This window comes from Mustela lutreola, chromosome 6 (assembly GCF_030435805.1).
Source record: "Mustela lutreola isolate mMusLut2 chromosome 6, mMusLut2.pri, whole genome shotgun sequence".
Lineage (NCBI taxonomy): Eukaryota > Metazoa > Chordata > Mammalia > Carnivora > Mustelidae > Mustela > Mustela lutreola.
The window spans coordinates 73,949,980-73,962,317 of NC_081295.1; the positions used below are offsets into that span (position 1 = coordinate 73,949,980).

The 12,338-nt window shown below is 36.8% G+C and overlaps 1 protein-coding gene across 1 annotated transcript in view; it reads right to left on the reverse strand.

Moving 5' to 3' along the window:
* Positions 1-1,885: 1,885 nt before the first annotated feature.
* RSPO3 (R-spondin 3) overlaps positions 1,886-12,338 on the reverse strand; it is a 90,217-nt gene continuing 79,764 nt past the window's right edge. The window contains exon 5 of the mRNA XM_059177628.1: positions 1,886-4,242. Coding sequence (XP_059033611.1) covers positions 4,049-4,242 — 194 coding nt within the window. The 3' untranslated portion in view covers positions 1,886-4,048. The remainder of the gene's footprint in view (positions 4,243-12,338) is intronic.

Here is a 12,338-nt window from a genome sequence, read left to right on the forward strand (position 1 = left end):
AGCCAAATTGTGAGTGGCTAGCAGAAAGGAGGTACAATTTTCTCTTGAAAATTTTTCCTTTTTTCCCCCAATTTAGAAAATTGGTGAGATGAAATGTTATTCTTGCAATGGGAAAAGTCTCAACTGATCTGACCGTCAGCTTTATTTAATTTTATTCTTTCAGTAGAGGATATATTTGGTTTCCAGATGAACTGCGAAGTAACAAATCAGCCTTAGAAAGAGGACTTATCCCTCCTAATTTGCAGACAGTAGTTGCTATTGTTTTGAGAAAGAGTCTAGTCAGTTCCTCTGCTATTAAAATATATCCATGGGAAAGATAGAGTATTTTTATTTATGTTCATTGGTAAAATGCATAGGTGTACTTTAAAGAATGAGTAATTTCTCAATTGTAAGAGGATTTAAGACAAAACTAGTGTTTACAGTTTAGTTACTATTCTTGATTTCATTTTGGTGATTCTCACTATATACCTTGAAATTATTACATGTGTACAATTATAAGGATATTTTCACTTATCATTACAAGAGATAAAATTGATTTATATATGTAACTTATGAAAAGATTCATTACTTTTTAGTGATACTTATTTGTATACAGAATAATCACTTATAATGAGTGATGAGCCTTTCAATTCTCCTAATAACTTTCCAAGGTAGGTGTTGCCATTTCCATTTTTCAGGGGAGGAATGGAGGCTCTGAGAGACCACACAACTGGTTCAAGGTCACACAGGTTATGACATTTAAGTAACACAACTGGGATGTGAACCCAGACTGCCTAACTTTAGCTATAGAGAACTTCCGGTTTTCTTTGAGGTGTCCCTTTTGTGAGGATATTCTGAAACCTTCCTGGCCTTAGATGCATTGATATATTCCTTTTTTCCTTCTCAATGCTATTTGTTTCAATATTTTAATAACCACTAATGTGAACAACTTTTAATTCAGTAACATCAGAGTTCAATCTGTATCCTTTATGAACTAATACATTTTCACGTTTGGGTAAAAGCAGGGTTGAGGAGCCCAGAGGACACTGCCGTTGATGAGAACTCCGTAGGGGCATCACCCTGAACCAACATAGAGGTCACATGCTCCCCTGCCAGTAATCATCTTCATCCCACCTTTCTCATGTTGTACTTAAGAAAATGGGAAGCCATGGGGCACTTGGGTGGCTCAGTCGGTTAAGCGTTTGTCTTCTGCTCAGGGCTCAGGTCATGATCGCAGGATCCTGGGCTCGAGTCTAGAGTCTCCAGTCTTGCACAGGGCTCCTTGCTCACTGGGGAGTCTGCCTCTCCCTCTTCCTCTGCTTCTTCCCCCTGCTTGTGCGTGAGCTCACGCTTGCTCTCTCTCCCTCCCTCCCTCTTACTTACGCTTTCGAATAAATAAACAAAATTAAAGGAAAAAAAGGGGAACATAGAGAAGCCCGGTGATCTGCTAATGGTTAATATCTGGGACTAGAACCTTACTTTGACTATGGAAGACAGACCTTTCCTTAGTTATAAAGCAGAATTTGAAGATGAGGAGTGTGGATTAGACATAGATTTCTGTTGCTGCAGTCTTTTGATTCTCTTTGAATCAAGAATTTACCAGCCACTCATTACCGACAATAGTTCACCAGATCTTAGAGACATAATCACAGCAGAGAGTTAATGCCTTCTGTGCCTAGTGTGGGAAATTTACCAGAGTTGATCATGAGATTTTGCTCAAAGTTGAGTAGGCTGCCAGTTTCAACATCATAATGTTTCCACATGCCTCAAGATCTATTACAGGAACATTTAAAATTGATGTTATCTGTGTCTTCACTTATGTTTCACCCAAAGTATGAATATTAATGCTACTTGTCATTTTTTCCCTTTGTAATAATTCTACTTTTATTTAAGTGCTGCATCAAGGATTTAGATTATCTGCTGTTTTCTGGAAGATCTCAGGGTAAAAGTCTTGAGTCGAAACACCTGGGAAGACATGACAGTCATTGCCACAGCTGTTGTGTCTTGGCTGATTTAACCATTTTTCAGCATTGCATTTGCAATGACCCTCCCAATAACTGGCTTTTTGAAAGAATAGAGACAATGACCATCACAGAAAGAGACAAATAATTTGGCTGCTACTGCTTGACCTGATAAGATTGAGGACAAAGATGAAGTCTGAAAACATCCAAAAGTCCTAGAACATGGGAATATACTTCCACTTAATATAGTTTTGTAGGAAAAGGTTTATTTCTCCTTGATGATATAAGCTGTAGTTGAAAATAGAATTATTTTCGTACATGGGGAATAGATCTAGTTAGTTGAAACACTTATCTCATGCAGAGTAGGAAAGAAAACACCAAAGTAAGAAACAGAAATGCATCATTCAAAAATTTCATATCTTGGAAGACAACAAGAGAAGTGAAAAACGAATTAAGCCAAGCAGTCCATATGAACAGTACAGTTGGAGGAAAAAAAGTGACCAGAGATAGGCAGCCAGAAGCCAGACTCAACTGCCAATTCTTCTGAAAGCACTGATCTTTAGAGGGCCAGGAAGTGGGGGTGGGCAGAGCAGCCTTGCATCTTGCCATTACGACAGAAAGGCTAAGGTGGGCTGCGAGATTCTGTGGGCTTGCTCAAAGATGCCTCCTTCTGTCCTGGGCTGGCTGTGTCCTCTGTGAAACACTGGGAAGGCCTTCAGCTAGGTTGACTTCAATCCCCAAAAGAGATCCACAGACTGAGAAAACATGGAGAAGAAAAGGCCAAATGTTCAAAATGCAGAAGGAGCTGACACACAAGGAAAGATGCTAGTTTCTAAGCAGTGAAGGGGGAGCTGTGAAATCATCTCGGGAGGCCTATGCATCTAGAATTAGAATTTTGTTGATTAAGGGAAAAGCTGAATAAATACCTCCTACTATGCTATAAGTAAATCTCTATCTACTTACAAAAGGTGGATTCCAAAAGCAAACATCGAGAAATGTAGTATGTTCAGATTACATAGGATACAGAATCCCATTTCCTACTTCATGAGTCTGTAAGAGTAACAATTTTCCAATAAAACAAAATGAACAAAAACTTTAAAACTATCAACAAATATATTTATTGTGGTGGCTTTCCCCCCTACTAGATACACCTTGTTAGAAAGTAGTATCCCCTGTTAGTTCCAGGTGGTAATAAAATGGTTTTTCCTGCAGAAACCACATGATTTTGCAAATATGTTCTAGTCTCCTTGCTCTAGTTTTTGTTTTTCTGTGAAATCAGAATTTTCTTCTAATAAGTATGATTTTGCTTTTGGAACTTACAAGTACATGTTTACAGACTTATATAACCCAAGGGGTAGCAGAGGCTGAACCACACAGTGCTGACATCGATTAGAGACCTGTTCCAGGTAATCACAACCCTTCACAGTTTTGTAAAGCACAGAAGTCATCTCCAACGCTATGGTTTCTTCCACATTTTGCCTTTTTCCAATCCCACACAGTATGCTTAACTCTGGTGTACACTCTCATGTTTCTTGCCGAAGGACAGGGTGAAGGCAATAGAACCAATCTGAAAACGGTCGTTTCGGTGGTAGTAATTCCTACGATTCCAAATGCCGGGCCCTAATGTCTGAGCACTCTCTACATCTCCTGGACAAAACAACACTGTTCTTTGAAAGATGTTTCTCTTCTCTGATCTCTTATTGACTTTGAAGGGATATTGCCTCTTGGAATTTGCAGAACTATCTTTCGCTTCTTAAAGCAATAGCTTGAAAAACTATTTTTATAGGGAAAAAGATGTCGCTCTCCAGATGTCATCATTATGCTGTTACATCTTATAGCCTATTGATAATTATATACAAAATTTCTTGTCTCTTAGAAATGCACAGAAGCGTGTTAGATAACCATTTGAAAACATCCCTTCTTTGAACTTTTGGCTCTTTGTTGTTAGCTATGCTTGTACAAAGAATATAGCAACTATCTGGAATGTTGTTGAGACAGAGCAGTAACTGACACGTTGTCCATTTGTGGTCCTAATGGCTAGAGCACCTGTCCTGGGCATCTGGTTGAGATAGCAGCATCATGAGTTTACAACGATCTCATGGGACCCTCTAATGTACAGTGCTGACCGATACCGATTTCTGTTGTTTATCTTGGACCTTTCGCTTCTTCTGCTGCTGTTTGTCTTTGTTTTCTCGTTGTTCTGGAGTTTCTCTGCTGGGTTCCAGACCTTTGTTATCAGGTATGGCATCCTTACTTTCTTCTTTATTAGGTTTTTTTCTTTTCCTCTCCCTTCCTTTTTTTCCTGAAATGAAAGAACACCTTTTAAAAATACATTCAATCATGTTCTATTTGGTTATTCTAAGTTTTAAACGACGAGTTAAATTTCTCTTAGGTTGCATATCAGACCATAGATACCAAGTATCTACTCGTTAAATCATTCACTCAGATACTTTTGATTAGATCTGTATCACATTTCAAGAAATGTGAACATGGAACATAAAATATAATGAAGAAATTAACATATGATAGTTTTGGACAGTAGAGGGTTCTATAGTTATAAGTTTGAGAATTAATTTACAAATTTACATCATAGTTACTTGAGAATATTTAATACAAAGTTTTGAATAGATTTTGTGCCATATAAGACATTTCTAATGTATATATGTTATCTAACTCCTACTGAAGGCACTCCTTCGCATTCAAATTTTTCCAAGTAACAGTTAGATATTTGCAGTGTCCTGCTATAACTGCATGTCATATACTAAAAGAGACTTGATTTACATAACAAATATGCAAATACCAGGAGAAATGTACTCTATTTCAACACAAATGTTTGTATGTTGAAATCGATTTTCTTTGTGATCACCAGCCAGGTGCTAACTATAACTTATCAATAACCCTATGGTATCAGCTACGCAGGCAGGAACATTGTGTCTCTCTCACTCAAATGAGCAAATATTTATTGGATATACACTGGATTCCATGGAGGTCCCTGATCTTGAACTGGGTGTGAAGCACAGATTTAGTTCAGATAGAGTATGGGGCATTTTAAAAAGTGGAATCAATAGGACCTTAAAGGTTTTTTTTTTAATTTTTAAATTATTATTATTTTTTTATTTGACAGATGGAGATCACAAGCAGACAGAGAGGCAGGCAGAGAGAGAGAGGAAAGCAGGCTCCCCTCTGAGCAGAGAGCCTGATGTGGGGCTCGATCCCAGGACCCTGGGATTATGACCTGAGCTGAAGGCAGAGGCTTTAACCCACTGAGCCACCCAGGTGCCCCGACCTTAAAGGTTTTGATGTGGAAAGGCATTCTGCAAGGTAGACTAGAGCCAGGGAGATGAACTGAGTTTCCTTCTGCTGAAATTGGAAAATTGCTAAGAGTTTTAGTGGAAGAGGGTAATTTGAGCAAAGTAGCAAAGTGCATGAGGCTTGCACCAAACTGGATGGGCTATTTTTATTTATTTATTTATTTAGTTAGTTAGTTCTTTTATTTCTATACAATGAATTAACTAGGTATTTTATTATCATGTCATATATATTTATATATTTATATATTTATATATATGTAAGTCTACAGTGTGAAATAATTTCTGAGGGTATGGTTTTAGTAACATCCATGATTATATATATCTCAATGAGAAATTACTGATTAAATCAGTATCATAGGATGAAAACTAGGACTTACTACTTCTTGGTGTGGGACAAATTCTGATAATGTGCATCCCCAGAAACTAAGCCATGTAAAATTTGAAATTAGTATCTGTCTACAAAAAAATCATTTTAGACAAAGTATTTTGGAGAATTTATTGGTATGAGAGAACCAAAATATTTTATGTCTTGAAATAGGATGCAAATATTGAATTCAGTGGTTTGGCTTTCTTCTTCTTGAGCTCTGGTTACAGAATCCTAGGGAGCAGTATTATTAATACTGCATATGTATCCTGGGCCAACAAAGTCTCCTTGGATTAATGATTTTATGCCACAGCTAGCTTGTCTGAGACTATATTTATAAAATCTTCCAACTACTTTTGAAAACTTGCCTTTTTGGGCTAAACATAATGCACCTCCAAAATCTGGACTCTAAAAGACAGTTAATAAAAATAAGAATTCAGGCCACTGTAAGACAAATATCAGTCAAATTGTTTTGGATATGCAGTGATGAACAAAAAAATGTTAGGATTGACTGTTACATGTAGAGCTGAACTACTTGTACACTGACTGACTGATTCCATAACTCTTTGTACTTGAAAGAATTTGCTGGATAGATAAAATTTCTGAGGAAGGAATCCAGGTTTTGTTTTTTTCCTCATTCTGGCTTTAATTATTACACATTTGAAGTGTTGACTTGAATTTGATAATTAAACAGAGAAAACCGAAGAGTATATTTACCTTTCTGAATATGCAGCACAATTTAATTTTCATGAAACTGTACAAAGCAAAAGAGAGAAATGCTGGTTTTCATGATATGTGCTTGGTTTTCAGAAGGACCTGGCTGTGAATGTTAGATTACATAGTATTTCCATTTTGAGGAGCATTTTGGAGGTGTTCAAGTTCAATTCTAAAAAAACTATCAGTGAAAATTATTCCAAAGTTCCACAAAAACTACTGACCCTAAACAAAATGTCATTTTTATGGAAATTATCCAAAAATTCAGTGTTTGACATTGTTCTTTTGATGATGGTCCAACATCTTACAGCTGTGATCTTAACCATAATATTCTGAACACATAAGAAATATACTGTTTCTTTCTTGGCCACAGATTGATTTATATGTTTTTTAGCCACAAGCGACAACATATTCAACTTATAGTGCATTTCTGTTTATTAGCAAACTGATACAATTATTTCTTAAGACAGGCAGAAACATTTTTGGAAGTAGCATGGACTTGAGTATTATAGTTTTATTACCCAAGGAGTAACTATTTAGTCTGGGCGGTGAGGGTAAGGGGAGGCTCTAGTAAAGTAACAGGAAACTAGCACATTGTACATGATTGTTGCCCAATAGAGGGCTATTGCACAATAGAAAAATGGGATTATTATCTTTTACACACCATGTGTTAGTGGTTGGAAACACTAACTACCCTTTTGTATAAATAATGTATTTTCCTCTCGTCCAAGAAATAAAATAGAAATGCAGGAGAGTGGCTGCAGTCCACTAAAAATCACGTGCAATTTGGGAAATCCTGTAAGGTTTTCATTAAAGGGGACTTCTTTTTTCTATTCTGATGACTTTTTATGGATGTGGTCAATAGTTGTTTTATACTTTGGTAAGTTTGCAAACTAAGCAAACTTACCACAATCTTACATACATGTTTGTGTTTCAACATTCACTGATTATGCATGTGTATATGTGCACCAGAATTGAGTTGTAGAGTGTTCTAATAGTTGTCAAACCTCGATGTTCCAGGTATAAGATTGATGTTGGATAGAGACCATCCAAGAGAAATTACTATTAGCAATCAAGTATGACCTAAGCCTTTATGGTGCAACATTTGTTTAAGATTGCTGTTTTTAGAGTCAGAAAAACATAGTGCTCAAATTCTAGGTCTGCCAACAACTAGTTGTGTAACTTTTGGCAATTTGTTGGCATCTCTCAGGATTAGCTGGCATTTAACATGTGGATAATCATTACTATTTGCTAAATGTTGTAAAGATTACACGAGATGCTTGTAAAGCACTTAGCATAGTGCCTGGCACACATTAATCATGGAAGAAATTAAAGTTAATGTTATTAACTCATTACAAAAACATGAATTCAGCTTCTACTCTATGCCAGAAAGTGTGCTAAAACTTGGGGATACAAATGAGACACGGAGACAGGCGCAATAATTACAGTTACAAGCAAATGCTAAAATGGAGAGAGGCATGTGCAAGCTCCTAATGGGAGCACAGCAAGGAAAGCATTGACCTCTGCCAATGGAAATGGAAAAGGACGAATGAGCTTTTGCCAGGCCAAAGAGGGCAAAAGGGGATGTCAGGCCGTGAACAGTTATGTCAATGAAGGCATGCAAGGACATGGTCAATCTGGGGAACTGAAAAGTAGACTTCCTTGGTTTGATCAGAGTCTAAATATAGGACATTACTCAGAGAAGCTGGAACCATGTGCAGGACTCAATTGCCATGTTGGGCATTTGTCCTGAGGATCAGTGATATTGAAAACCGGAAAAGGGCAAGTATCAGAATCTGATAACAGGGGACAGACAGAATCTGATAACAGTTTCTGTGACTAGTTTAGAAAAGGCCAATAGGATATGCTGACATGTGATCTTATTTCTGATTCAGGAGCACTTTTGTAATTAGAATCCATAAAGGGAGTGTATGCAGTGATAGGTACTTATTTTTGAGCCTTAACTTTTAAAAAAACTTAAATTCAATGAACATATACTGTATTGTTGGTTTCAGAGGTAGAGGTCAGGGATTCATCTGTCTTATATAATGCCCAGTGTTGAGCCTTAACTTTTAAAAGGGCAGCTAAAATTTTTGTGCCACATTATTTAAGATTTCATTGCAAACCAGAATCACATAATTGAATAGGTGGTATTTTTGAGATACTGAAATTATTTCCTATTAATACAGAAACATGGTCATTTATCTAAGCACCCCCTAGGGCCTTCTGAAGGCAGGTTTCCAAACATAGATGACTTTGAGAAATACATATTCTTAGGCCCCACCCCTGGAGCTTATGATTCAGTAGGTCTTATGAGTGGCCCAGGAACCTGTAGTTAACAAGTTCACCCCGAGTTCTATCAAAGAATAAGAACCATAGCTGTAGATCGATAGAAGATCCAACTTCTTTAAATGTATACTCTCAAAGTTTATTTCACATCATATGGTTTCTTATTCAATTTCTTTATATTTACAAAGTATGTTTTTTGAGGTACCATAGCTACTAATGTTTAAGGCAAGTTTTCTGACTAGGTGCATTTGAAACAGACAGCTAGATACAAAATGAAAATCAGTTTCAGCCTGGGTCTTTTTAAAACCGGTTCAAATAGAAATATGAACTGAAAGGAATAAACATGTAAAAATGAACAAAGAGAGAAGGAAGCAGTCCTGAATTTCTTTTTCCTAAATTATGTATTTAAGTTCCAAGCGAAAAATGAAAACTATAGAAAATGTTAAATTAGATTTTAAAAAGTAAGAGGGTTATAAAAAAAAGTTGCTTCCATAGAATCACAGACAGGATTTATTTGTTGCGAATTACTCAAATTGTGAATATCAGGTCACAATTTGGTCAATGTTTAGCAATGTCCGTGCAGAGGTCTTTATGAAGGACTTCCTGGTGAATTTCTTTCATGCCACCACTAAGAGGAGCCATTGAGCTTTCAGTAGGTCCACTTCCAAGACAAGCTGAATTTTTCTCAAAAAGCTAAAATGTATCCCACACTCTAGATGGAGGACTAAATATTATTGAATCTATAACTAAGACCAATTAAATAAATATTCCATTAAAATGCAAAATGTATGGCTAGGTGTTTTCTCTTTATTGGTTGTGGAATGAAGTTCAATTGGAAACGCTTTATACCTTCAAAAAAGCACAAATCATGAGAAAATGGGGTTAATCTAATGATTTTTAAACCTAGAACTGACCTGACTTTAATGTATAGAGGATGAAAATTCCAAATTTTATTCCTTTTAGTTAATATATCACTTGGGAAATTTTTCAGAGGAGGGGAAATTGCTACAGTCTAACTTCTTCAGCAATTATGATCTGGTACATAGATACATATCATATATAAAGGCTTTTGAATTGTGGGCTATACAAACACAGAACAGCCTGACCCAGTGGTAAAGAACACAGCTGATAGTCGGAAAGGCCAAATTTCTTTTCAGCTGTATTATTACCATGTAGAATCAGGAATGCATTCAAACCTTTTTTGTTTTTTAAAAAATAAAATAGAAATAGAGCTGCTTGGGTGGCTCAGTTGATTAAGTGTCTGCCTTCCACTCAGGTCATGATCTGGGGGTCTTGTGACTGAGCCCTCCGTCAGGCTCTCTGCTCAGGGGGAAGCCTGCTTCTTCTCCCTCTCCCTCTGCTTGTGCTCTCTTTCTCATTCTCTCTCTTTCTCTGTCAAATGAATAAATAAAATTGTTAAAAAAATAAAAATACTTATTTCCATGATATTACTCTGACCTAGGAATTTATAATAAATGTAGTGAAAATATGAAGAAATGGATTTGTAAATAGACATTTAATTTCTCCAAACTAAAGTTTAAAACTATTTGAATTATTTATTCTGTAGTTTAATACCTGAATTGATTTAATTGTATTCCTATTTAACTTCCAAGATGCTTCTGATTAATTATTTGCAGAAAAATAATTTGGCATAAAATTACACACTCTATACCAAATGCTCTTAATTTGGGAAAGTACCTTGAACCATTTTTGCAAAGATAGCTTTGATCCTTAAAACAAAATGTATTAAAATAATCTGTTATGGGAATAAAAATGCTCTGCTCTATGGCAAGTGTCTGAAAATACAATATTTTGAATTGTATCAGAATATAATGGTTCCTCAGTTCTGAAAGATGTACAGATAGTGTACCTAAAAGCAGCTCTTAATAAAATGATTTACTGTTAAAAAAAAACATATTAAGATCAAAATAGCATTTTCCTACCAGTTGAAAAGGACTAATAGAAGAGATGCAATCTACTTGTGTTACATTCTTTGGGAATTCAGAAACAAGACTGTCCTGACTCTAAGACACTGAGTGTAAATTTTAGAAGGTGAAAGCAGATAAACCCAAGTGTCTTAACATGGCACTCAGGGTCCTGGTCCTCTGTCCAGCCCCTACTCACTTTATCATTCCCTTCAATGGCCACATACTTTTCTTTCTAGTCACCCCTGCACTTCATTCACCACAACCCACCACATTTACTGAGTCCATGTGTTTGATACATTCACTAGAATGCATTCTCTCACATCCCTTGCTCTAATTCAGCCTTTGTGTTTAATTCTCTGCCACGTGTCACTCCTTCAGGGTGACCTTCCTCACTTGCTCACCTTTTCCTAGATTAGGTTACTTATATTTCTATCCTCTTTGCTCAGTAAGTTCGCAGTTAGTAGCCTGTTGCGGTAATCCTGGTGAAGATGACAAGGGTGGTCTGCTTCTAAAAATAGTAAGACTAATGGTAATTAAAGGTTAATGGACACTTAGGTATACCAGTCATACTACTACTTTTTTTTTTTTTTTTTTAAAGATTTATTTATCTGAGAGAGAGAGTGCTTGAGCGACCAAGTGTGGGGATGGGTAGGGACAGAGGGAGAATGAAAGAATCTCAAGCCCACCCCTGGCTGAGCACAGAGTCCAATGAGGGGCTGGATCCCACAACCTGGAAATCATGACCTGAGATGAACTGAGAGTCGCCCGCTCAAATGACTGCACCAGACAGGCGCCCCTGTAACAGGTATGCTGCCAAGTGAGAGCGCCATGTCTACAAGCTCTACTATACCCTACACCTAACACTGGGGAAATGAGGCTCTTAACCACATTATGCCCTTCTGCCTCTGTGTCACATCTCAATAGAGTGCACTGTGGTAAGGCATCCTTCTTTGAGTTCACGTTGGAGCTACTGAGTCAAAAGAGGGGGGCAAGGAAAGTGCACGGACTAACCTAATAGCACAGAGAGTTTTCTAAAAATTATGGTTTAGAATATACTTTCTTAACCTCTTGGAATTTGAATTTTTATTTTATTTTACTTTTTAAAGATTTTATTTATGTGATAGAGAGAGAGAGAGAGAGAGAGATCTCAAGTAGGCAGAGAGGCAGAGGGAAGCAGGTCAAGAACCTGATGTGGGGTTGGATCCCAGGTCCTTGACCCCAGGACCCTGGGTCATGACCTGAGTTGAAGGCAGAGGCTTAGCCCACTGAGCCACGCAGGCGCCTCTGGAATTTGAATTCTGAGCAGCAAGTGTCTCCTCAGATCCTAACAGCACTTTGCAAGAGATGTTTTGTGCCAGGACCAGCCTGGTCACTTCATTCTTTCTTCTTTCTTATTGCTACAGTCCATGTATTCTTCAGTATTTCCATTCCCTTCCCAGTTGTAAAGAGGAAGAATGTAGTATACGTGATTTTGGAAATTATTTACCTATTGTGTCATTTATATAAAATTTAGAAACTTTGTTTTACTTTAAACTACCACTGCTACATTTCTGAAATCCTCATAAAATTATCAGAGATTTTTATATTTTGTTACACTTTACACCCAAAGAGAGAAAAAACTGTACTGATTTAGATTTAAAAATCCCAGTGAGTCATGAATGCAGTCCTATTATAAATCACTTCATTTTATAGCAAACATCATAAACATTAACAATGACCAATTTTTAGAACTTCTATTTTCATAATCTGCTTTTGCATAATAAATTTTCTTTTGTTAGGTCATACTTTCCTT